The sequence below is a fragment of the Gigantopelta aegis genome, chromosome 6, assembly GCF_016097555.1.
Source record: "Gigantopelta aegis isolate Gae_Host chromosome 6, Gae_host_genome, whole genome shotgun sequence".
Classification (NCBI taxonomy): Eukaryota; Metazoa; Mollusca; class Gastropoda; order Neomphalida; family Peltospiridae; genus Gigantopelta; species Gigantopelta aegis.
Window position 1 is genome coordinate 45,757,883 of NC_054704.1, and position 24,146 is coordinate 45,782,028.

At 34.3% G+C, this 24,146-nt stretch overlaps 1 protein-coding gene and 1 pseudogene across 2 annotated transcripts; one reads left to right on the forward strand and one right to left on the reverse strand.

The window, feature by feature from the left end:
• Window positions 1-831: 831 nt before the first annotated feature.
• On the reverse strand, window positions 832-24,021 carry LOC121376195 (G-protein coupled receptor-associated protein LMBRD2-like). 2 transcript variants are annotated; one of them, XM_041504013.1, is made up of 13 exons: window positions 23,955-24,021; window positions 15,978-16,205; window positions 14,265-14,527; window positions 13,691-13,858; window positions 12,622-12,832; window positions 11,661-11,735; window positions 10,251-10,536; window positions 9,472-9,653; window positions 8,579-8,712; window positions 7,069-7,177; window positions 5,984-6,185; window positions 3,719-3,847; window positions 832-3,168 (listed from the first exon to the last, which is right to left on the reverse strand). In XM_041504013.1, the coding sequence occupies exons 2-13, from the start codon at window positions 16,149-16,151 to the stop codon at window positions 2,981-2,983; spliced, it is 2,121 nt and encodes a 706-aa protein (XP_041359947.1). In that variant the 5' UTR covers window positions 16,152-16,205; window positions 23,955-24,021; the 3' UTR covers window positions 832-2,980. The 2 variants fall into 2 exon arrangements, with proteins under 2 accessions (XP_041359947.1, XP_041359946.1); XM_041504012.1 differs by having other exon boundaries at window positions 23,702-23,975.
• LOC121374579 lies at window positions 18,820-20,602 on the forward strand (annotated as a pseudogene).
• Window positions 24,022-24,146: the final 125 nt, after the last annotated feature.

The following is a 24,146-nucleotide window of genomic DNA, read 5'->3' on the forward strand; positions in this document are numbered from 1 at the left end:
AAAGGTACACAGAAATAAACAGACATAAAACACTAAAATGTTACCCCTCTGGTTTCTCTTACTGAATCTGCCATAACGTTTGCATTCTGTGTGCATCAATTCAGTTCCTCAGTGATGACATTTTTACCATATAACAATTACACAGTTGCAGCCTTCTTGGACCATTGTTAAAATAAAGAAACAAATCTAATTAAATAAAAAATCTTAATTTTTGCTTTTGCTCAGTGGTGTAATATGCCAAATGAGAAAACCAATTCATCTAATTAAAAAAAAAAAAAAAAGAAAAAAAAAAGGACTAAACTTAGCAATCTAGTTCTAAAGTAAATGTTATATATTATATGGCTTATATAAGAATTACCAATCAGAATAAATAAAACAAGAAGTGATCAAGTTGTGTTGTATTCAGATCACACACCAACTATATTACAACTTAATAAATAAGTTACACAGGGAACACCAATCAGATTAAATATGTACAATACAACATAGATTAAATTTCTGTGAATATACTGTATTTTAACAAATTATCAGTCCATTTCTCATTATCAATGGCAGGAATATTATTTCAGTCTTGTCAAAAAAATTAACAACAAAATAAATATTATATTCTGTAGTAAATAAATAGAATATAGTACAATGAAAACTGCTCCCACAACACTTGTAGGACATATTCAGTGTATTGATGTACGATTGTGTTCTAGGAGGATGATGATGATGATGATGATAACTAGTTTAACGTGCCCATATACCACTAGGGTTTTGAACACGCCCATCCCGAGTCCGACCTCCGATAAGATCGGTGGCCTGACTCGGGATGTGGGGGGGGGGGGGGGTTCTAGGGGGGGGGGGGTTCTAGGAGGAAGGAGTTCTGATCACTTTGAACAGACATATTCAGTGTATTGATGTACGATTGTGTTCTAGGAGGAAGGAGTTCTGATCACTTTGAACAGACATATTCAGTGTATTGATGTACGATTGTGTTCTAGGAGGAAGGAGTTCTGATCACTTTGAACAGACATATTCAGTGTATTGATGTACGATTGTGTTCTAGGAGGAAGGAGTTCTGATCACTTTGAATAGACATATTCAGTGTACTAAAGATGATCGTGTTCTAGGCAGGAGTTTCTGATTATTATGGATGGACGTGCCTGGATTCGTGTATGTTAATAGTTAACTGTCCCATTGAGATGCATGAAAAAGTTTGTCACTATAAAATGCATATCTGGACCTGTGCTTATAAAACTTTAAGGGCCGAATTTACGAAGCCTGTTTTTCTTAAACGTAGGTGTTCAAGCATTGTAAATGTATGTAGTTACATGCGTGTAAGTCGGAAAGATTTCTGCCCGCACCCCCCCATTTGGGGTATTGAATTAGTGATATCAAGTGCTAGGGTATGGATTCGAACTCCAGACCATCGGGACTGTAGCCGAGCACTGTATCCACTCGGCCATGCAGTGGATCAACAAGTGAGACTGCATTTTAATAGTTTTAAATCTCATAGCGTGTATTTTGACGAATGAACCGAGTGTTTACGGAATAAAACGAACCTTTAGTCCCATAATGCCTCATTGTGTCTTCTGTGCTATATTTCTACCAAAAGCACCAATAAAAGCACCGTATTGGAGGAAATTTTACAAAGAATAGTAAAAATGTCTAATTTTTCAACGGCAAAACGTAGTGATACTGGATTACGAAATATAAATATTATGTTGCTTTTATAGAACAAAATGTTTAAAAAGGTATTGTATATAACTAACCCTAACCCTAACCCTAAACTTACACTAATTCTAATAAATATTGTTTGGGGGGGGGGGGGGGGGGGGTGCGGGCGGATATTATACCTACAATTTGTATGGTGTTGCCATGGCATTAAAGTCTCAAACTTTATTAACAGTCTTGAGGCTAGACTTACGAAGTCTGTTTTTCTAGAACGCAGGTGTTTAAGAATTGTAAATGTATGTAGTTACATGTGTGTAAGACATAAACAGGCTTTGTACATTTTGCCCTAAACGTTTTACCTGCATGGTGCCTGAACTTTACTTTCAATCACTTGTAATTTGTATGGGAAAGTTATGATTCACTGATTCTGCATGGAGCCCAAACAAAACTGGAGGAATCATCAGAGATCAATCATGAATGGCACAAATAGTGAACCAAATCCAAGAGTGTTCAAAATGAAAACTTCAGATTTAAAAAGATTTACAATAACACAACCAGCTAGTTAAATACATATTTTAAAACATTCCTGCCCTATTAATGCCCCAATAAACTATGACTAGAAAATAATAAACATAAAAATGAAGGATTTGAAAGACCAACTCTCAAAATACAATACATTTTAAAACTATTTTCTTCTTCATAAACATGTAGTTTTTGATAGTAGAATGCTATTAACATTCATGAAATGAATGGTATTCATTTTCAGTATCTGAATCCATCTTATATTTATATGTGGAAAATGTTAAAATTTCTCACAACCTCATGTAGCTTTTAAAACTGACATCCATAAATTAGACAATATGATTATCAATATATAAAGGGAGGAGAAGTCACATGACCAAAAGTGCCCTCGACTCCGTGGGAGATTAGGGTTTTTGAGATGTTCAAACCAATCCGTGTGTGTGTGTTTAATTCACTAAAGGTGAAAGTTATAAATTGAAAATCACACTGTAATTTATTTAAACCGGATAAAATGAAAATCTGCAATCCTAAAACAAACAGGATGATGAAATAAGAGACATGAATGTAAGAGTATATATGGATACAAACTAAACAACTGTTATCACATTAATCCACATAAAGCATACTACAGTAACCAACAAATGAAATAAATCTATAGATACACAAAAAATACTTTCTTCAAATAAAAAGTACACCTGATAAAGAAATATATTAATTAATAATAAACAATAACAAAAAATGCAGCAATAACAGAGCGTATAAAATATGTGGATTTAACTGAGGTGGATTAAGCCAGTTTTCATATATCGTCAAATATTCCCTTAGGTGGCCTGGTGGCCGACCGAGACGATGTGAATCGTGAAGACTGGGGTCTAGACTGGTATCCGGGCAGGTCTGACCGGTCTTCTGTGTAATCGACAGGCTCAGCTTGTCGCAGCAGCTCGGTACGGTCGTTTTCATCAGGGCTTCTCGGAACCATGTATTTACCTGCAATCATAAAATACACTTTTATTTTTAATGGAGCCCTCCACCCCCCAAAAAGATACATCATCTTGTCTATGAATTTTTTTCTCTCAATAAAACATCTTGAAAGTATGTATATACCTGAATAATTCTTTGAAAAAAAAGAGTTTTAATGAGATTTAATTAAAGCTGCTACCTCAGCATCAGCAGTAACATTGTGTACTACCGCAAAACACAAACACAATGGATTGGATCAACATAACATGTCTATCACCATTTTTAATTCATTATACCACTAAACAGATTAGAAGTGACTTGTTCTTTTAGAGTTAGATTTATTTATTTTAAAGGCTTAAATATTTAAATGTTCTAAGGATTACAGCTTTAGAGATTTTAAAAATTCTATTTGTGTATAAACTGTGTTCATATTACTGCGAAGTAATCTGCACTGATTTGTCATCTGGATCTTTCACAGAGGTTATATATCCTAAACTGCTACCTCTTGATTCCTTAACTTTGTAGATTTGTTATTAAAGAGCATGTGTCATACAGATGCTATAAACTGTTTTACTACCTCTGATTTCTGAATTGCGTGGAATGTCTCTGGCGACTGCAGTAGAGGATGAGGATCCATCACCAAACCGCTCAGTCCACTGCTTTCTGCGAGCCTCTCCATCAGCCTTGCGTTCTTGTCTACGCTTTTCTGGAAAACAATTTCAAGAAGGAATATGTAGATTCATGAAAGACTGATAAAATGTTCTGGTCTAAAGACATGTACAATTCAACAGAAGTTTTGAATGTAAATATAATGTATTTTCATTCCTATCTAAAGCAACTGGAAAATTGTTTTTTATATAAAGTGCAATGAATGAGTAACTCACTGGGACAAATATAAGTATTATGTTATTTTTCACCCACTGACAACATATTTACAAAAATACTAAATTTGTATCTGCCAAAAATGTCAAAGGGACATTCCTGAGTTTGCTCCATTGTAAGATGTTTCCGACTAATAAAATATTTCTACGCTTAAACTTACATGTTAAATATATTTTCTTGTTTAGAATATAAGTGTCTGTATATTCAATGTGTTTCTTGTCATCTTAATATTCGTAAGAAGCCCAAACTGGATTTTGTCTTCAAATAATTTCGTATGTATAAAGAAAACATATTTTAGGAATTAAAATAAAATTTAACCTAGTACAAATATTACAACGATCAGAAACAGCTTTAAATATGCAGCCACTAATATTTTATGGTGAAAAATATATTTGATATGTAATTACAGTCATCAAAAAGTCTCTGTTAGTAGATAACATCTTAAAAATTGCAGCAAACTCAGGAATGTCCCTTTAACTATTTTTTGTTTAGTAGTTGCAATGAAGAGTTGACAAAGTAGATATTATATTAACAATATATTACCTTCTTTAGCAAATAGAAAAGCTTTGCAACTTTTACAAACAGGTTTGACTGGCAACATTATTCCCAAATAAGACTTGAAATGGTTACACAAACTTTAAAAAATTCCAAATTCTAATTGATTTGATTCCAAATTCCAATTGTTTTGACTAACCTTAAATTTCAAACAATGTATAGTATACAATATGCCAAAAAAAAAACCCAACCCTCTTTTTTTAATTAACCCCTTCTAAATTTAACACAGATGCTTTATTTGATTATGAACAAATGTATGTTATTTTGGATGTTTGTATCCGATTGACATATATTTGTTATGACACCTATAATAAACCTATTATCTTTTGTACTGGAACAGAATGTTCATAATATATCTTTGAAAGCAGCAGGAGGCTGTTTGAGAAATGTTATAGCTGCAAAACATCACTGCCTGCCACCTATCAAAGAACACTCTGCGTGTGTGTGTGTGTGTGTGTGTGTGTGTGTGTGATTAAACATTATACTCAGTCATGAAATGAGCATAGGTTTACAGGCTCCCATTTTTGTAGGGGGAGGGCAGGCTGGTTTTTGCCTGAATTAAACAAAAATGTCTGAATCTGGATAACAAAGTTTTTTCATATTGGCATTACTGTGAAACAGCCATATATATGTAGGGTTGCAAACGAATCACTACACATTTTTACATGAATTACAACTAATTTTGTAAGTAGAATTATGGAAATACATGGTAAAAAGGCCACAGGTTAGCACATTTTGTCCAAATTTGAGGATTGGCACCAACACGAGGGGGGCAGTTGCCACCCCTGCCTCATACACTTAAATGGTGTGGTGAAACATTTTACTCATTCATCAAATGCAGGCCTTTGGATTTCATGGTATCGATTGTTTCCAGTACCGTGTCGGTAAAAATCACGGAACCGAAATTACGTTTCCCATGATTATTATATCGAGTACGACTATTCAATGAAAATAATATATATTTTAATAAAACAGTTTCTGATGGGTTACAAGACATGGAACCCAGTGTATAATTTGGTTTAAAAAATATTATAAGTGTCATAAGGACTCCCTGTTTGCAAATCTTGAGAACCCGTCACCAATCAAGTGAGTCCTGCCATGCGTCTCCAGTAGAACAGAAGATAAGCTAAATGTTTTGCATGAAACCATGAAAAAGATCGCTATTCAAGACTGTGGTTTCCCAGGATTTTGAGATATATGTTGACTGTGTCATTTCAAAGAATCAATGTAATTTGTACAAATAGTTTTTACAAGCCATGTGGGCGTGTATGCTAGCCAAGCAAGAGAGTGCTATATGATTTTTGCAAGCCATGGGCTCCCGGACTCTCCTCAAAATTGCACACTAGAACCGAAAAAGAGTTTCCCATGAAATTTGAAATCCTATGGCCTGGAAATGAGAACTCACCTCTTCTGACTAACTCAGCCCCTTCGTCCATAAGTTCCTGGGTCATGTCATCATCCCCAATAAACTGCTGGAATCCGAGGAAACTCAGACACCGGCTGCCCAGACTGAAGTAGGTGCAGAAACACAGCAGGACTATCAAGATTGGGAAGTAGATGTTGAAACCGTTAGCAATAAAAGATATCACGTCCATGTGTCCCATGATCTGAAATAAAAATAATAATTCTTCCAGTCTTGTTCACCTAATATGACTGTCAGTGGATCTCACTCATATTAAATGAAAAACTCACACACAGAGAGAGTATTATGAATGTTCTATTTTAATGTTACATCCAAGGCTGTATGGTTATGTGCCGATAAAAGACCCTTGCTATTAATCTAAAAAGAGTAACACATAAAATGTAACAGCAGGTTTTTCCTTTCTCTCCAAGTTTTATAATTATCATGTTCAATATCTAACACTAAGGTGTCATTAAAAATTATAAATAAAAACATTTGTGTTTTTTCCATGTCTGTTTCTTAAAGTCTGAAAACATTTGGTTATAAAACCTGTTATTTTCTCTCTTTTTTTTGGGGGGGGGGGGGGGGGGGGGGGGAAGGGGGTATGTATAATGAAATGTTACATCTACCAAAACCATAATAAATCCTCTCTATTTTGGAATGCGGAAAGGAAATTAACCTCAGCACATTTTTATCATTGACTATTTGGTGCCTGACATGGTTATTTCAACATCTGGTTGACACAGAGAGGAAACCTGCTGCTGCCACATTGGCTATTCCTACCAATAAAGCAACAAGAGTTCTGTTATATGCACTTCCCCATAGTCTACACAGTAAATACTAATATACTAGTCATCGGGCACTGGATAGGATGGTAGCAAAAACCTAAGTCGAATTAGGGCAATTGATCCTGCAAGCTATCACATCTCAGGCAAGCACTCTACCACTGAATTGTAGTTCATCCTATTTTTGAATGGATACAAAACGCTAAATTATACCCTGTTTTCAAATGAAAATTTTTAACACATTGCCATTACTGCATACATATAAAATATATTATGTAATATTTTACTGGTATTATCACTCACCTGAGTATAAGATGTCTCCACTTGATTGTTTACAGACGTCACATGGCTGTCAAGGTGAATCAATCCAAGGAAATTCAAGCACATGGGCGGAGTCAATCGGCATAACATCCTGTCAATAAAAACCACAATGGTGTGTTTGAGTATACATGCACATGTGTGTGTGTGTGTATGAGTGTGTGTGCGTGTGTGTGTGTGTGTGCATGTATGAGTATGTGTGTAAAGGAATAACATTATTATTTAGTACTTTCCTATAAAGCAGCACATCAAGGCATTACAAAAGTTATCACCACACATGTATAAGTGCATAAAAACAAAAGTAAATTTGCTTCTAAACAAAATATGAAATCAACCTACACAAACACAGATACCTGTAGACCTAAATGCAGTTGTAAAAATATTAAAACAAACATCATTTAATGCCCAAGGCAATATATATATGCATCCATTCTCCTATCTACCGGCCTCGGTGGGGTCGTGGTTAGGCCATCGGTCAACAGGCTGGTAGGTACTGGGTTCGGATCCCAGTTGAGGCATGGGATTTTTAATCCAGATATCGACTCCAAAGCCTGAGTGAGTGCTCCGCAAGGCTCAATGGGTAGGTGTAAACCACTTGCACCGACCAGTGATCCATAACTGGTTCAACAAAGGCCATGGTTTGTGCTATCCTGCCTGTGGGAAGTGCAAATAAAAGATCCCTTGCTGCTAATCGGAAAGAGTAGCCCATGAAGTGGCGACAGCGGGTTTCCTCTCAGGATCTGTGTGATCCGTAATCATATGTCTGACACCATATAACCGTAAATAAAATGTGTTGAGTGGGACATTAAATAAAACATTTCTTTCTTTTTTTCCAACCTCATATCTGATATTTCAACCAGCACTTGACATATTTCTTACATTATTAATCACTCACAACATATTTCTTACATTATTAATCACTCACAACATATTTCTTGCATTATTAATCACTCACAACATATTTCTTGCATTATTAATCACTCACAACATATTTCTTGCATTATTAATCACTCACAACATATTTCTTACATTATTAATCACTCACAACATATTTCAAGATTTTTGTTTTAAGGCCCAGACCCTAGTTTCCACTCGTCAAAATGTACACTTACTTTAGTTAAACTACACACCTGTAACACACCTGGATAATGATATAATAGAGAGAAAGTAAAGACTGTGATGTTTAAATGCAGAAATACTGTTTAAAAAATAGGTCAGAGCTTGGCTCGATAACCATTACTTCTCAGAGGTACAAACATGTTTAGAATTATAAAAAATTTATTTCAAGGTGTTACAAAAAACAGAATGACCAGGAAGTGGATGTATAAAAACGGATATTCTAAGTAATAAAATGGAAGTAACTTCTAATTTAAATGATCAAAAACAGGTCTAATGGTGAAGAATATGTTGTAGTGTTTACATAGTGTTTAAAAACTAGAGTCTGTCAGTTTAAAGGATGCTAAAGATATTTATTACTCTATCCCTACACACTTACATTCCAGTGAAAATGAGGCTGTATTCGTCCGTCTGGTGATGAGAAGCTATGTAGTAGTAGTTGAAGATGCGAATCTGAAACACGCTGTAGTAGGCACAGAAACACAGATAGGCAATGGTCAAGATAGAGGCAAACTGGAAATAAAACAAAAGTCAACAAAATTACCTTTTGTGACAAACTGTAATGATTACAATACTTTCATCTCATCAAATAATATTGATACAATCACAATATTATTAAAACAAAAGGCAATCAAGCCGTTAATGCCGTAGAAAATGAGTGAGGATTAAAATATATGTGTCCATAAAGTACCTCAGCATGTTATCCATCAGTTATATATTCTCCTCCCACTCCTAAAACATCCATCAAAAGGATTTATTGTAAAAAATATTTGTATGAACATTTTTGTTTTAAAAGTGTATGTCAGTATTAAACCCCTCCCCTTTAGTATATATAGTGTTTTCCCTAGCTTGTTTTAGCATGGTGCAGCACCATGCCTCAATAGTCTAGCACCATCTTGCCTTAATCAGCACCATGCTGCCCTGAGATTAAACAAGCCCATTTCACTAATTAATTCTAAAATTGCTTTTATAAAACACCCAAAAAGGTATTATTAATTAATAAAATATGCCTTTTATATCTTTTGCCATTCATTTATTATAGCAAGCACATAAATTACATTAATGTTTATTTCAATTAATTTTGGTGTATTATTAATGAAAAACAAGTGCCTCGAAAATGGTGAAAATGCCCCAAAAAGTGTTTGGTCTACCATGCCTTGCCAAATTTCTAGGGAAATCACTAATACAGGTTGTACGCTCATAAAAATACTAATAATTATAAATGGACCTTTATAATAAATCTGATTTAGTACAGTGTAGTAATAAGCTTACCTCTATGTACACATAATCATAGTGTTGCTTGGCAATGTCAATGAAGACAGCAAACAGGGACAGGACAGGTTTCTTTACAAAGAACAGACATTCAGACCAGACAACCATGAAGGAAAAAATCATCAGAACGATGGAAGCGATCATCATCACCCAAGCGCGAATCCGACATTTCCAATACCACTCTGTCAATAGAAAAACAAAACCAGAATGCGTGAAATATTGATGTCACCATTACTTATTTTTAGAAAACCCACCATGACTTAAAAACTTCAAAATTATATTAACTTTAAGCCCAACAAAAATAAGCATTCTGAGAGTATTGCTAAAGCAATACATGTCTCCTATCGGGCCCAACTTTTTTTTTTTAATCTCCTAAATTCAAAGGCCATAACTCTGTGGTAAATGAGTAAATTGCCATGAAAGTCAATCTTGATTTGTAACAGTACATAATAAAGCTATACAATTTTTTTTAGCTCAATATCTCCAGGTATATTATGAAAAAAACATCTGTAACATAGAGAAAAAACCAAGCAGGCGAGCAGGCAGACAGAAGGACAAAAATAAAACCTATAGTTCCCTCTGGTTGGAATGGCAGTGGACTAATAAGTATCCTCCAAACTTATTCAATAAAACTAAGATTAATATTTAATATTCTATCAAACTCATATTGAAATCATTTCTTAAACTGACCTTCATGGACAAATTAACTTCCCAGATAGTTTTTTAAATGTACTTTTCTCAATACAACATTAAGAATTTCACACAACACTTTCACTCACCAACTGTTGGGGTGTAAATGGCTCTGAAAACTCCCGAGTAGGAACCGTAACTCCGATGGAAATGTTTGTTGGGGTTGTTGTCATTGGCTTCAACATCTTCCAGGTTTTGAGCCTTCTGTATGAGATTGTTCCACTGTATCTGTGTGCGGTTGGCAATCTGCAGACAGCGGATCACCTTCTTGTGCAGCTTGACCAGGGATTTCTCACTGGCCGTGTCCTGTGGCTGGTCGTATTCCTCGAAGTCGTCCATGTTACCTCGAACCGAGTGGCGCATACTCTCAGGACACTTTGTAAGAAAACACATTACTGGTATTGATGAACATATACTTAATAACGAAGGTTTAGCAAATATCTTTATGACGTCTAAATTTGCCATGGTTGAATAAACTTAAAAGAAAACCAGGTCCTCCTGTTGTGTTAAGGCAAAGGTTGATGAGTTTATGTTGTTTGTAAATGGCAAACATTTCAGATGTGAATACTAATTAATAAAAATAGGTTCATTTATAAATGTTATGCCATTTCTTTTAATATTAGCTAAACTTTCGTTGTTGAGTATATAAATACTCAATACTCATCTCAACTAGACAAAGTCAGTAGATTCATATTTAACCTTCTAAATACTGGATTAATTTTTGACAAAAACCATGTTGAGGGGGTACAAATTTATAACTTTTACTCATATATTTTTATTTTACTTTTTTTTTTTTTTTTTATAAATACATAAAATAATGTTCATATGTGATTTACAATTTTTGACATTTTCGATCAGTTAATGTTGATAAAATCAATAAAGTTGCTTTAAGGTTACTTACGCACATTTGTGGCCATTATTCCCGATAACTGTATTTTTCTTACCAGAATATTTTTTGGAAACAAACTACAATTCATATTAAAATATTTCATGATTTTTATAGTTGGTAAAATGCTCAAATTTATTATCAAATTAGCTGTCACAAACAGCTATAAATTCCTAAAAATTACCACAACGTTCTGCTATTGTAGTCAAACGAAAATACTTGCTGAAAACTAAAGTGGCCATTATCAAGATTCCTCTTGATCAGTGTTGTTATATTATTATTTAGGAATACTGTATGTGGTATACAGTGTGTTGGCTTGAGTGACGTTGGGCGAGATATCTTACCTGCAGTAGTTAGAAGGTTAAATAATGAGCAAATGTTTTATAGGCAAGTACAAATCTGGAATAGTATCTACTATTTATATAACAGCAAGTTAAATGCTAGTTAAAGAAAGTAGTTTACATTTGGTAGAGATCAATGGTTGCAAATGCCTTTTTTTCAAAAGGTCATCTATATTGTACTATATAACTCCACAGGTTTGTCAATATATATGACTTAGTCATATGTTATAAACTAACAAATACAAATTCTGTAACAGAAGGTAAAGTATTACTTTAGCTAGGATGGTATCCATGTGTTTTCTAAGAGGGTGATTATATCGTATCCGCTCGGCAGTCCTTTTAATTTCCTGCAAAATTAATACAACAAACAATAATACAACTAAAACAGACAATGCACATCCTTATTTAAACATATGACATGCACATACACATATAATGACTAAAACAAAGCATTTATTTCTTTTTACTTTATTATGAACAAACGAATGCACAAATGAATGAATAAATAAACAACTGAACAAATGATTATTTTAAAATAATAAAAACAAAATTGCGTCTTTACGGCAATCTGACTGGTCCAAAGGTGCTTATTTTTTATTCGTTCATACAACTGTTGGTGAAAATTAAATGGTTCCCCCAACAGCATAAATGTTAGACACGTTCCCTTTATTTATATTAAAAAATATAAACTAAACTAAATATTCCTTCCAATATAACTAAATGATCCATAAAAATGCATACAGCAGCAGCTAGACGAAATGGCGTCGCTTATCAAAATTATGTCATTTACCAAATGACGTCATTAAAAAAAATCACCTGATTCAAATAATAGTGAATGAACGTTTGCATTCTTATGCGACATATCAATGAAGTTTACATAAACAATACTACAGGTGTATTTAAAGCTAAACAAAATAAATTCAGTTATAATTTAATTATAAGATTTGACCGAAAAAACAATGTGCACACTTTTGTATGACCCGCTACGCAGATAGTTTTTTTTTTGATTCTTACAAGTTTACATGAACCAAAAAAATAATTGTGGTCAATTCTTAAATGAATGAATGAATGATAAAATGAATATTTTAAAACACCCTAGTATAATTATAAAAACTACATTCAATTTGACTATCTGGACTAAAGACTCAATTTGTTCTTATGAAAGCATATTTTTAAAAATGGTGTTCCCAATATAATAACAATTATGCTGACATCCAGTTAAACTGAACTCACTTCTAAAATATCTTCCAGAGCTTCTTCTGCTTCAGTTTTCTCTGTACTCAGTTTTGCAATTTTAAAATGTGTTTTTGACAGCTGGTGGCCACGTTTTGCATTATTCCACAGACTGCGTGGAACATCCACTAGCCCATATCCAAGCATAAGAACCAGCACGAACAGGCCCCAAGTATTGCTGGCTGTAACTCCAATCACCTTCAACTTGTCACTGTTTAATAATAATAAAACAAAATTTAAACTTCAATATATATATGTCACCATTACTGAATGTTTGACATCCAATAGCTGATGATTAATAAATCAATGTGCTCTAGAGGTGTTGTTAAACAAAACAAACCTTTTTTTTTTGCTTTAAATAGTAGGTGGTGGAATCATTAGGTAAGAAAACCAAGGCCACATTTTACTTTGAGCTGGTCTTTCCAATGCATCAATTTTATAGACCTGTGAGAGTTTGAATTACAAATTATTTTGTGAATTATTACTTTTAAAATGTTCAGTAAGTTTTCCTTTTCAGAAATATATTTCCATGCAATAGTCTGAATATATCTTTATTGTACTACATGTACCTTTAGTATACTTTGTAAAAAACTGCACTATTAATATTATAATCATAATAAAACCCAGGGATTTATCCAGGATTTTTTGCCAGAGTCCCATGTTGGGATTGGGAAAATTAGCGCAAGTAAATCATAATTAGGATATTTTTTCAGACCATTGAATAATAAAGTACACCACTGTTAAATTAATTTATTAGAACAGACATAATTAAATATATTAATGGGAATATTTAGCACAGATGTTGGGAATTCCAGTGCCACTTTCTTTTGGGAGAGGGCCTATGTTCGGATCCATAGAATGCCTGGATAAATCCCTGAAGAAAACTCCCCCAAAAAACTTAGAACTATAATTCACAATAAATATCCAGCGTTGAGCAATTGTTATTGAAAATTAAAAAATCTGAACTTGTTCAGATCACATCAATATATAAAGAAATAATTGAGAAGAAATAAAGAAATAAAGGATAAAGATTAAATTATTAGCCTAAGGGTAATTTCTCATGACTCACGCATCAATGTGAAGATCTGGTCTGGCCGCCACATAGATCAGACAGACACCAAATATAAGTAAATATGTTCCATAATAAATAGCATTCTCAATCAACGCAGATTTTATTTTCCCAGCAATCGTAAAGTCTCCAGCATTTGAATATGACTGCATTAATGGTAAAAACAGCCTGAAATGAGACAGTACATCATATTACAAGTAATATTATACCGGTTATTTATTAAGAATTTTTAAAAACATGAAGCAATTAAAAGTATGTCTAGAGTAAATTAATTGCCCAAGTTTCTGGTTGTATGAACAAACCTAAACACACACAGTCACACATCTGTACAATACACAAATTAGTAACATTTGTTTTTTAAAGGCCACTTTTGAATTTAATTATTGAAAATGACTTGTTTAATATCAAGGCAGCATGACACTGATTAAGGCAAGATGAAACTTGACTATTCAAGCATGGTGCTGCATCATGCTAAAACAACTTGTCAAGCTAGGGCTCCATTGATACACTAATGACAGAACTACTACAGCTTAAACTATTATAATAATGAATTAGAATGAAAATATTTAGTTACCATGTTAGAACTTGTGACGTCCAGTAGACAACGTGCCAAAGTGTTGGCAAAACATGATCAGGAACATGGCTGGTGGGTACCAAACAACCTGGACGAACTGTATGAGTGGGACTCGTAACTGAAGTATTCTGCAAAACTTGCAAAGACCTTTCTGTGATATTAGAAGATGTTGATGTCTCTGGAACTTGTGTATTGTTGGAAGGTGTTGTGGGTGTTGTGCTTACAACAATGGAATGATCTTCTAAACACTGACGATAAAAAGTCTGAAAACAAACATACAGTAGAAGTCGTTTTAAATCAGTTTAATCTTGTTATACAATAAATCAATCTTTAATGGGGGAGGGGGGAGAGATTAAAAAAAAAAAAAGGAGAACATTTAAAAAACGATATTTGCCAAATAGTTTTTTTTTTAAATCAGTGATATTTGTATAGTTTTATCTTGAATCATGAACACGAAACGATAAACATGGAAAAAAAAAAAAAAAAAAAAAATTAATCACATATGATCCAGTGAAAAACCCCACAAATTGTATATATTTTACATAATAGAATAAATAATATAAAAAAGGAATAAAACTTATGAATTTTAATTCCCATATATGTATAAAAAGTATGAGTATTCAGTACTGTATCTTGAAAATTAATAAAAGATGGCACCGTTGAAGCGTTTGACAGCCTGAGCTAGCACATGTTTAGACAAAGAGAGTAATTTTGTCATCACTGATTGGATGAAATTTGACCTCTACTGGCTCTTGAGATAACAGTACATGTAACTGTTCTGCTTACTCCCACTTGTTAAAAAAACCCAGGTGGAAACCTTTTGTTAATTTTAAAATCCTTTATAATTATTGGATACACTACATTGAACAGTCAACAATAAATACATTTATAGATTATTTCATTATATATTTTATGCTATTTTAAGCAGTTTCTGAGTTTGTATTGCACAAAAGCCTCTTGCTTCGGACTAGGACACTCGACCCGACAGAGCTCCGTACACAGGTGTTGACTGTAACCAGTTGCAAATTCTGGGTCCTTTGTTTTAACTGGAGTGTAATACCTTGATGGCTCTCTAAACCAAGAATGGTGCTATCATTGACATCTGTTTAATCTGTTGACCGACTCAGTGACTTTGACAAATGTCTAGCCTAATGGCAGTTGATTGACACTACTGTAGGTCCGACTTCAGGGACTGGCGAACTACTTAGGCAGACTTTAAAATCACAAACGTCTGAAACACCAGCCATATTGACCACTATTTATTTATTATTTTAAATCATGCACGAGATACCGATGTCTGGGCTGGCCGGTCCACTTGACCGATAGGAATTTGTTCCAATAATAGAAATGGACAGGTTCTTCGACCGACCGACAAAAGTGGGACCGGCAAATGCGCGTTTCTAAAAAATAATTTCGGTCTCAGAGATCGAGAATCGGTACCAGACCGGGAAAAAAGGGCTTTTCCCCACCCCTGGTATAGCCCTATGGAATTGAATGGAACAACAGCCAACAGGGGGTATTGGGGGCCTCCCTCAGAAAGAAAATGGGTTAAGTTTAGGGTTAAGAAAATCATACAGTAATGACAAATTTTGTCAAAAGGTTATCTTTAAAAAAAACAATCTGCCAAAATATTTAGGTATGGCACCATATCCGTTTTACCCTCTGGCAAAAACCCTGATTGATCAGAATAAAACAAAAAGTAGAGGCACTTACAGAGGAAACATCCAAAGGCAATATGAAGATGATCATGAAGGAGAAATACCAGGCAATGAATGTGGTCAGGGTAACCAGCACCCTCTGTTTTCTAACATCACTGTAGCGATGGAGGACATATGCAGCCAGCAAACACGTACAAATAATTTCCACCACAAGAGGCCCAGCACTCATTATGTCACTTCAAGTTACGATGTTAACACGAACAACGAGTGAAAGACTGAAAGACTGAAAGACAAAACAAAACGTATTACTAAAGTGAACAAATGTATACAAAGTGTCAATAATTTATTTTAATCCTTATTCATTTATCCAGTTATGATTCAAGCACAGCAACATGGTCACAATAACATATACATATATTTAAAAATTACAGGTACATGTAAAATTAAATATCAAATATCATTAAAACATACTAAATACATAGAGGATTATAATTTATAATAAAACAATTTAAAATTATGATAAAAGTAAGAAATCCGAGGTTTGCGAAGGATTTTTATACTTTTATCAATGAGTGCTGATAAATTATGATATCACAAGACACGAGGAGGGTATTCTTTTTATCATTCTTTTCATTTGTGACAATTGTAAACAATGTCTGTAATGTGTGTTGAATGTCACTGTATTTGGCAGCGGTAGACTCGTTAACTAGCAGAACGACAGTGGCGCGACGTCACTAATGATAGGTTTAGTGCTGAAACATACACAGTGGTATAACAAAAGAAGTGATATCTCCTGGGAGAATATCACAGGAGATATTGCAAATTATAGTGCCAGCGATATCTCCTACAAAAGCCTTTAATGGATGATAAACATGGTATATGACGACAATTGTATCATACAGTACATATAGTTTATGAAATTTATTTGCATAACAGAAATATTTTCTAGGCACTTAGACTTCCAAACTAATGCATTTACACATACACTGTGCATATAGCCAAGGAAATCCAAATATGCAGTTATTTCCATGTTAGGTTTAGGTACGTGTAATATATAATATTATAATACCAAAGATATTAATGTACATGTACATGTAAATAAAATGCTCTAAGTGAAAAATAACATTTTCCTATTAAATTACTAAAATTGTAAAGCAAAATAAAAATGTAAAGTATAATTTTTTTTTTTTTAACAAGACATTTAGTTTTTTAAGTAACATTTGGCAGCTATGCTGTTAACTAGTTTATCACCCATTTTAAAACAAATCTATAAAATTTGGGACATAAACCTGTAGGTGATTCACAGATCATACTTAATATAATTTAAGATTCATACCCTGAACTAGAGATGTGCGGTATCAGTCCTTGGCTTTTGAAAAACCATGGTGAATGAAAAATTGCACACCTCAAAATGCTTAGACAAGTGAAAAATCACACTCATCAAAATGCTAAAGCGAGTGAAAACCAAGCATTATTAATTAATGAAGTAATTGGTACATGTAAATGTAGAGACATACATGTTGCAAAAATTAATCAATAACCAATAACGTGTTCTTCTAATGTTATATTGTTTGGTTCATTAGTGTAGTCTGACTTTTTTCCCTTACAGGAATGGATTTATTCATAGATTTCAGGAGCAGTGCTATAGAAATATAATTATGACATACACTGATGCAGACAATCTGATTTTTTTTTTAATTACAATATATATGTATTCAGTTAATAGCAATAACAGAACATGGGTGATGGAATTTTGTTCTTAAATGCCAGTAACTCTTCTTTTTTCTTTTTTTTATCAAAGACAGGCTAACTATAGTAATGTTGGAAATAGAATAAAAATTATTTTCGTCGATTATTTCTTACATAATAAACTGACAAGTAAATATTTTGTAAATATCTATTTAATGATACTCTACCTAATTTAGCATTTACTTGTTTGGGCTCTCAATGATGTATAAGGTGGTGTTTACATTTGAAATTAAAAGAAAGATGTCAGTAAACAGGTTATTTGTGCACTTTATTGGAAGAGACTAACATATTTTGGTCAACGTGTCAATTTCATTGCTGTTATGTACAATATGTGAGGGACTATTTCTAATGATGGTTTACCCCTTTCGAATGTACTTATATTGAATTTATATTCAATAAATATGTTTGTCATAATTCATCATTTATGCTGCAATTTGAAATAATTAGTTAACTTGCAGTTTTAAATTAAAAGTTTGTTTAAGGGTAAATGAAATTGACACATATGATCAAAATGTGTTATAGTTTGTTCCAATAAAGGTCACAAATTACCTGTTTACTGACATCAAAATGTGTTATAGTCTGTTCCAATAAAGGTCACAAATTACCTGTTTACTGACATCTTTATTTTAATTACAAGAGTAAACACCACCTTGTACATCAATGAGAGCCCAAACAAGTAAATGCTAAATTAGGTAGAGTATCATTAAATAGATATTTACAAAATATTTACTTGTCAGTTTAACATGAAAGAAATAATTGACGAAAATCATTTTTAATTATCCTCTAATTATTTAAAATTTTGTAATGAGCAAGCAACTCGAATTTCCCAAACTTAATACATACATCTCTCTTAAATCTGCATATCAACATTTATTCATAATTTAGCATTACTACCAAACAGTTATACATGGATTACAACTACTTTTGAAGGTAGAATGACGGAAATACATGGTAAAAAGGTTTCCGGTTAGCACATTTTGCCCGAATATCTGTATAATTTTTTCCCGAACTTGAGGTTTTGATCCAGGACTAGGAGCATGCCACCCTGTTGTTTCATATTCATATGCTTATGACACACACAGGTTGACATTTTGACAGAGATAGTACCACATTAATCAGGGCTTCTAGATTATGGTAGCCCCTCTCCTATGACTCTGAACAACATTGTCATTGGGGGCAGTATTTTTACACACAAATGGATACACAAGACCACATGGGTGTCACTTGACCATGTGACAAAGAACCACATAGATCACATCTGCATAGGCAAGAGATTCGATCAGGTCACTTCAGGATGTGAGAGTGAAGAGGGGAGAAGAAAATTTGGATGGAGACAGCAACAAATAGACAAAAATACAATGTAAGCTTCCTGAAAGATCCACAACACAAGCTTGCTAATAACTTTAAGTACTACAAGAGTTGCAAGAAGAAGAACCAGACCTGAACAGCCAGTGGCAGAACACCAAACAGATACTGACATCAACCTGCCAAGAAGTAGTTGGCTTGAAGAAGCAGCAACAGAAAGATTGGATCACAGCAGAAACCTGGCGCAGGATCCTGGTGCGCAAGGAGAAGAAATCAGTAGTAACCAACAGTCGAACAAGAGCAGCAAAGGCAAAGGCACAGGAAGATCACACAGAAGCCAAAAAAATAGGTAGAGCAGAAGTGTAAAAACAGACAAACGGAACTACATTGACAGCCTGGCAGAAGAGGCAGAACAAGCTGCAGGCAGCGGAAATATGAGACAGCTATATGACACCACCAGGAAACTATCAGGCAAGTACAGTAAGCCAGAACGACCAGTTAAAGACAAGGAAGGAAAGACCATCACTGGAACTGAGCAACAGAATGAAAGCCGAAGTCGACCCGTTGCTGAAAGATAAACAAGCTGGATTCCATTCGAACAGATCATGATCAGATCACAACACTGCGCATCATAGTAGAGCAATCCTTGGAGTGGAACTCCTTACTCTACATCAGCTTTCTGGACTACGAAAAGGCATTCGACAGTATAGACAGGGATACTCTATGGAAACTATTATGACATTACGGCATACCAACCAAACTGGTTAATCTGATTAAAAGTAGAACTTTACAAATGAACATGTTGCAGAGTAATTTATGGAGGACAACCAACCAACCGTTTCGAAGTGAAGACCGGAGTTAGACAAGACTGTCTGCTGTCCCCATTCCTTTTTCTTCTGGTCATGGATTGGATTATGAAGACATGCACTACACAGAGAAGAAATGGAATCCAGTGGATACTGTAGAAACAACTAGAGGACTTGGACTTTGCCGATGATCTGGCACTGTTGTCCCACAGCCACCAGCAGATGCAGGAGAAGATCACTGAACTGGCAGCCAGCTCTTCACAAGTGGGGCTTAACATACATAAAGGAAAAACAAAGGTCCTCAAGATAAACACAGCCAGCACTGAGCTAGTCACACTGGAAGAGAATGCACTTGGAAGAGGTAGAGACCTTCACCTACCTGAGTAGTGATGTTGACGAGCAGGGTGGCACAGATGCGGATGTTAGAGCATGGATTGGCAAGGCAAGAGGAGCATTTATACAACTCAAGAACATCTGGAGCTCTAAAGTGCTGTCATTACATATGAAGATACGTCTGTTTAACTCCAATGTGAAGTCGGTGCTACTGTATGGCGCAGAAACATGGAGGACAACTATCACCACCATCAAGAAAGTACAGACCTTTACCAACAACTGTCTAAGAAGAACCCTCCAGATCTATTGGCCAGACACCATCAGCAATATAGACTTGTAGGAGAGAACACACCAACTGGCTGCTGAAGATGAGATTAGAACGAGACAATGGGGATGGATTGGTCATATGCTCTGGAAACCAGCATCGAATATCACCAGGCAGGCTCTGAAGAAAAGAGGCCGCCCACATGGTGACGCAGGGTTCTAACTTAAGAATTTGTCTCCCACGGTAATTTTAACAGAATTGCCATGGGTGAAACAGCCCACCTATGGCAATTTTGAGCCTGCCTATGACAATTTGTTTTTTAAAGTGACATTTGCAGAAAATAAATATGACTAAAAGGTTATTTTGCTGTATGTAGACATATTTCAAATGTGAAAATGTAAAATATTGGCAGATTATGTACACCAGGTGTATATATTTTGCCATTGTTAAGGAGTTTTACTGATGGCACAAAAATGCCATCTGTAATGCTTTCTACCTCAGCGACGGCAATTTCCGTCATTAAGTTCGAGCCCTGGTGACGGGACCTCCAGGTAGTCACCAAGAAGACAGGATACACCTGGAGGCAGCTTGAAACCAGAGTAAATCTCCCATGACTAGTGCTATTCAGTGTTGGGCTAGTAAATAACTAATATTGCCATGCCTGACGGCAAGTGAAAAACAAATAGTCAAATGTTGCAGTTGTCTATTTTGTAAATATGAATAGCCTGCCCCCATCCCAACCCACCAATGTTAGTGTTTTACAGTCTATAGGTCTAATCTCCCTCTTTAGGTGACATCTAATTAATACTATAAATTTAGTAATATAGTATTTACTTAAAGTAAAGTGCTAGTGAATTTTTAATTCTTGCTAGTAAATGTTTTAAAACACTGATCCCATGGCTAATGAATTTTATAAAAATTCCAGACATTTTGTCCATTGACATATTGACCAGACATTTTGTTCATCGACATTTTGTCTGTTGACATTCTGTCTGCACACTGCGTGCAGGGATCACCCTGGATCAAAAATACCTGGAGCCAAAATATTAGCCAAATGGAATTTTTATTAGCCATATTGAAAATGCTTTAGCCAAATTTGTTTTACGCAGTACTGTATAGAGTATTTATATATGAATATGAAAATGTATCTTTTTCAGCTAATTGTGTACAAACTGGAATAAATAGGAATAACAAAACCTCAATGGGGGTAGGGCAGTTAATATATTACTTCGATTTTTCAGCGGGAGTGGGGTGTGGTGGGGATGGAGTTATGCATTATCTTCAGAGTTTGAAGCCAGTACTCCATACACCCACCCCCACTTCTAAGGCCTATGACATTAAATTAACATACAGAAATATGGGGGTGGGTGGATTTTTACTGAGGGTAGTTGTGTTTTCTTTCTTCCTTTTTTCCCAAATAAAAATTTGAGAGCTTTTTTTATATAGAGCTCATTATTTCTTTAAATAGCAATCTTTATGTTAATTTGAATTTTTATTTTATTTTTTTATTTAATTTTTTTTAAAATGACCCATCAATTCACCACCCCAGACATTTTCATAATTTGTGCCATGTTGCTGTTGATTTCAGCGTCATGTTAAACGCTTGTGATTTCTGTTGCAAAATACCTCGGCTAAGAATACCGACTTCACAGTATACTCCATGTATTTATTTAAAAACATTTTTTTTTTTTTTTAAATGTACGGTCTTTTTAAAATCTAGCTAACTTATTAAATGTCACCTCACAGTCTTACAAATTTATAGCTAAAATTATCTAACAAATATGATTATTGTAAACTACTTTTATTCAGTGTAATCTGCAATTTGTATAAATACTGCATGTTCATTTCCCGCGATAGCGATCTGCATGCGTGCTCTCGACCATGGGTACGAAATTAACAAAGACAAAGGAATAAACAAAAACTGCAGTTAGGTATTCATTGATGCGTACAACTATTGTTTTTCTACAAATTTACATCAAGATTTACTTTTGTGTAATCGTATTGTTTAATGTCCGCAACGATATCTCTTGACACGCGGGTGTCGGTTGACTCTGAAGCGTGATGTATATTCGCGCCGAGAGTTGCCTCAGTTCAGCCAATGAACGTTCTTCCTAACGTTCGCGAACTATTTGATTGGTGTTTGTCATGTCCATTTGTTTTAACGTGAAGCGCACAAACCAGTTTAGCGAACGTTTTGTTTTCGCTCGGTCTGGCTGAACTCTGCCCTTGAGATAGCCTACATGTCTTTCGGCCCTGAACTGGCATGTGTATTAAAATTAAAACGCATTGTCGGGCTGTTTTTATTACTTTGGTTCAAAGATTTTACAAAGTAAAAATAACAAGTTACAGATCTTCCAGACATTGCTGTCATACATGTTGAATGCATGCCGTTAAAATTAATAACCGTGATTATTAAAATAAGAAAACATTATAAGGCCTACGCTGAATTCTGCATGACACCATTTTTTTTTTTACTGGTCGCGAGATCGCCATTATGCTAATTGAATATTTGGTATTATTATTATGTTTGAGGTGTTGGACAGATTATGTAACCGTTTGTTCACATCAGAATTTTAAGACAGAAAATGGTCTAGCCAAAATTTTAGCCACTTGAAAATTTTATTAGCCTTTTTTTTTTTAAATTAGCCAATGGCTAATTTGGCTACCGACAGTGAGAGCCCTGTGCATGGTATAACCAGTATACTGCAATATAAATTTAAAAAAATATGTATTGTGATATTTTTCTAGCGTACCTATTTTGTATACATTTGTCAGTCACACATATATTTTCAAACAAAAACTACCAGTTTAAGAAAAGAAACAATAGTTTCATTTGTTCGGACCAAATCTTGACTGACTGACCAGTGTATCATTTTATTAAGTTATACAAAATCCACATGAAATTAGAAATAAATTCTAATCATCAAGTTGGTCTTCGCAGTATATTGTGATACATATGGCAATTCAGCTTCCTATTTGTGGCAATACTCATCACTACCCTGGAGCCCTCTTGGACCAACTTTCAGTAAAAGTATTTGGGTTTTATATCAATAATTTCAGTTTGGCTTAATGATGTAAAAATAAAGAAAACTGTTTTAAAAATACCAAAAATGTTCAACTTTTACGTATAATTTATATAAACAAACTCAGCCACAGTGAACAATATTGTTTGCTAAAGGAGTCTGAAATTATATTTCTTAAAATAACTGACCAAAAACTAATTTAGCGGAGGTCGATATTTAGACTTTAATTTAAACATAATTTCCATATGGTATAAAATTGTAAGATACTGGCTTTCAAGAAAATATTTTAATTGCTTACCAGACTACGATGTCACTGACTGTAGATATATTGAAACACTTAACAGTGCAGACATCTCAGATCACAAAATATACCTTCATGGGTTAGCATTTTAAAAAATCAATTCTCATTATGAATTTTTCATCTCATTCTGTAATTCACTTGATTAATAATGGGGGAAAAAAAGAATTTAAACAATTATTTTAGAAGTCTTACACAACAACTACCACAGGTATCTAATGTAACACAAATCAAACCACATGCTAGTCATTACCCATCAAAATATGGGTAAACTACCCACAAAATGTCATTTCTGACAACCTGTACAAAAGTAACAGTTCTCTCCCTTGAGACATTACTTACTAAACGAATGACTATTACTACTCACAATATTAAAAACATACATAAATCGTCTAGCATTAAGTAATTTTCTCTATATCAATATCTATATATCAGAAGGAATGGA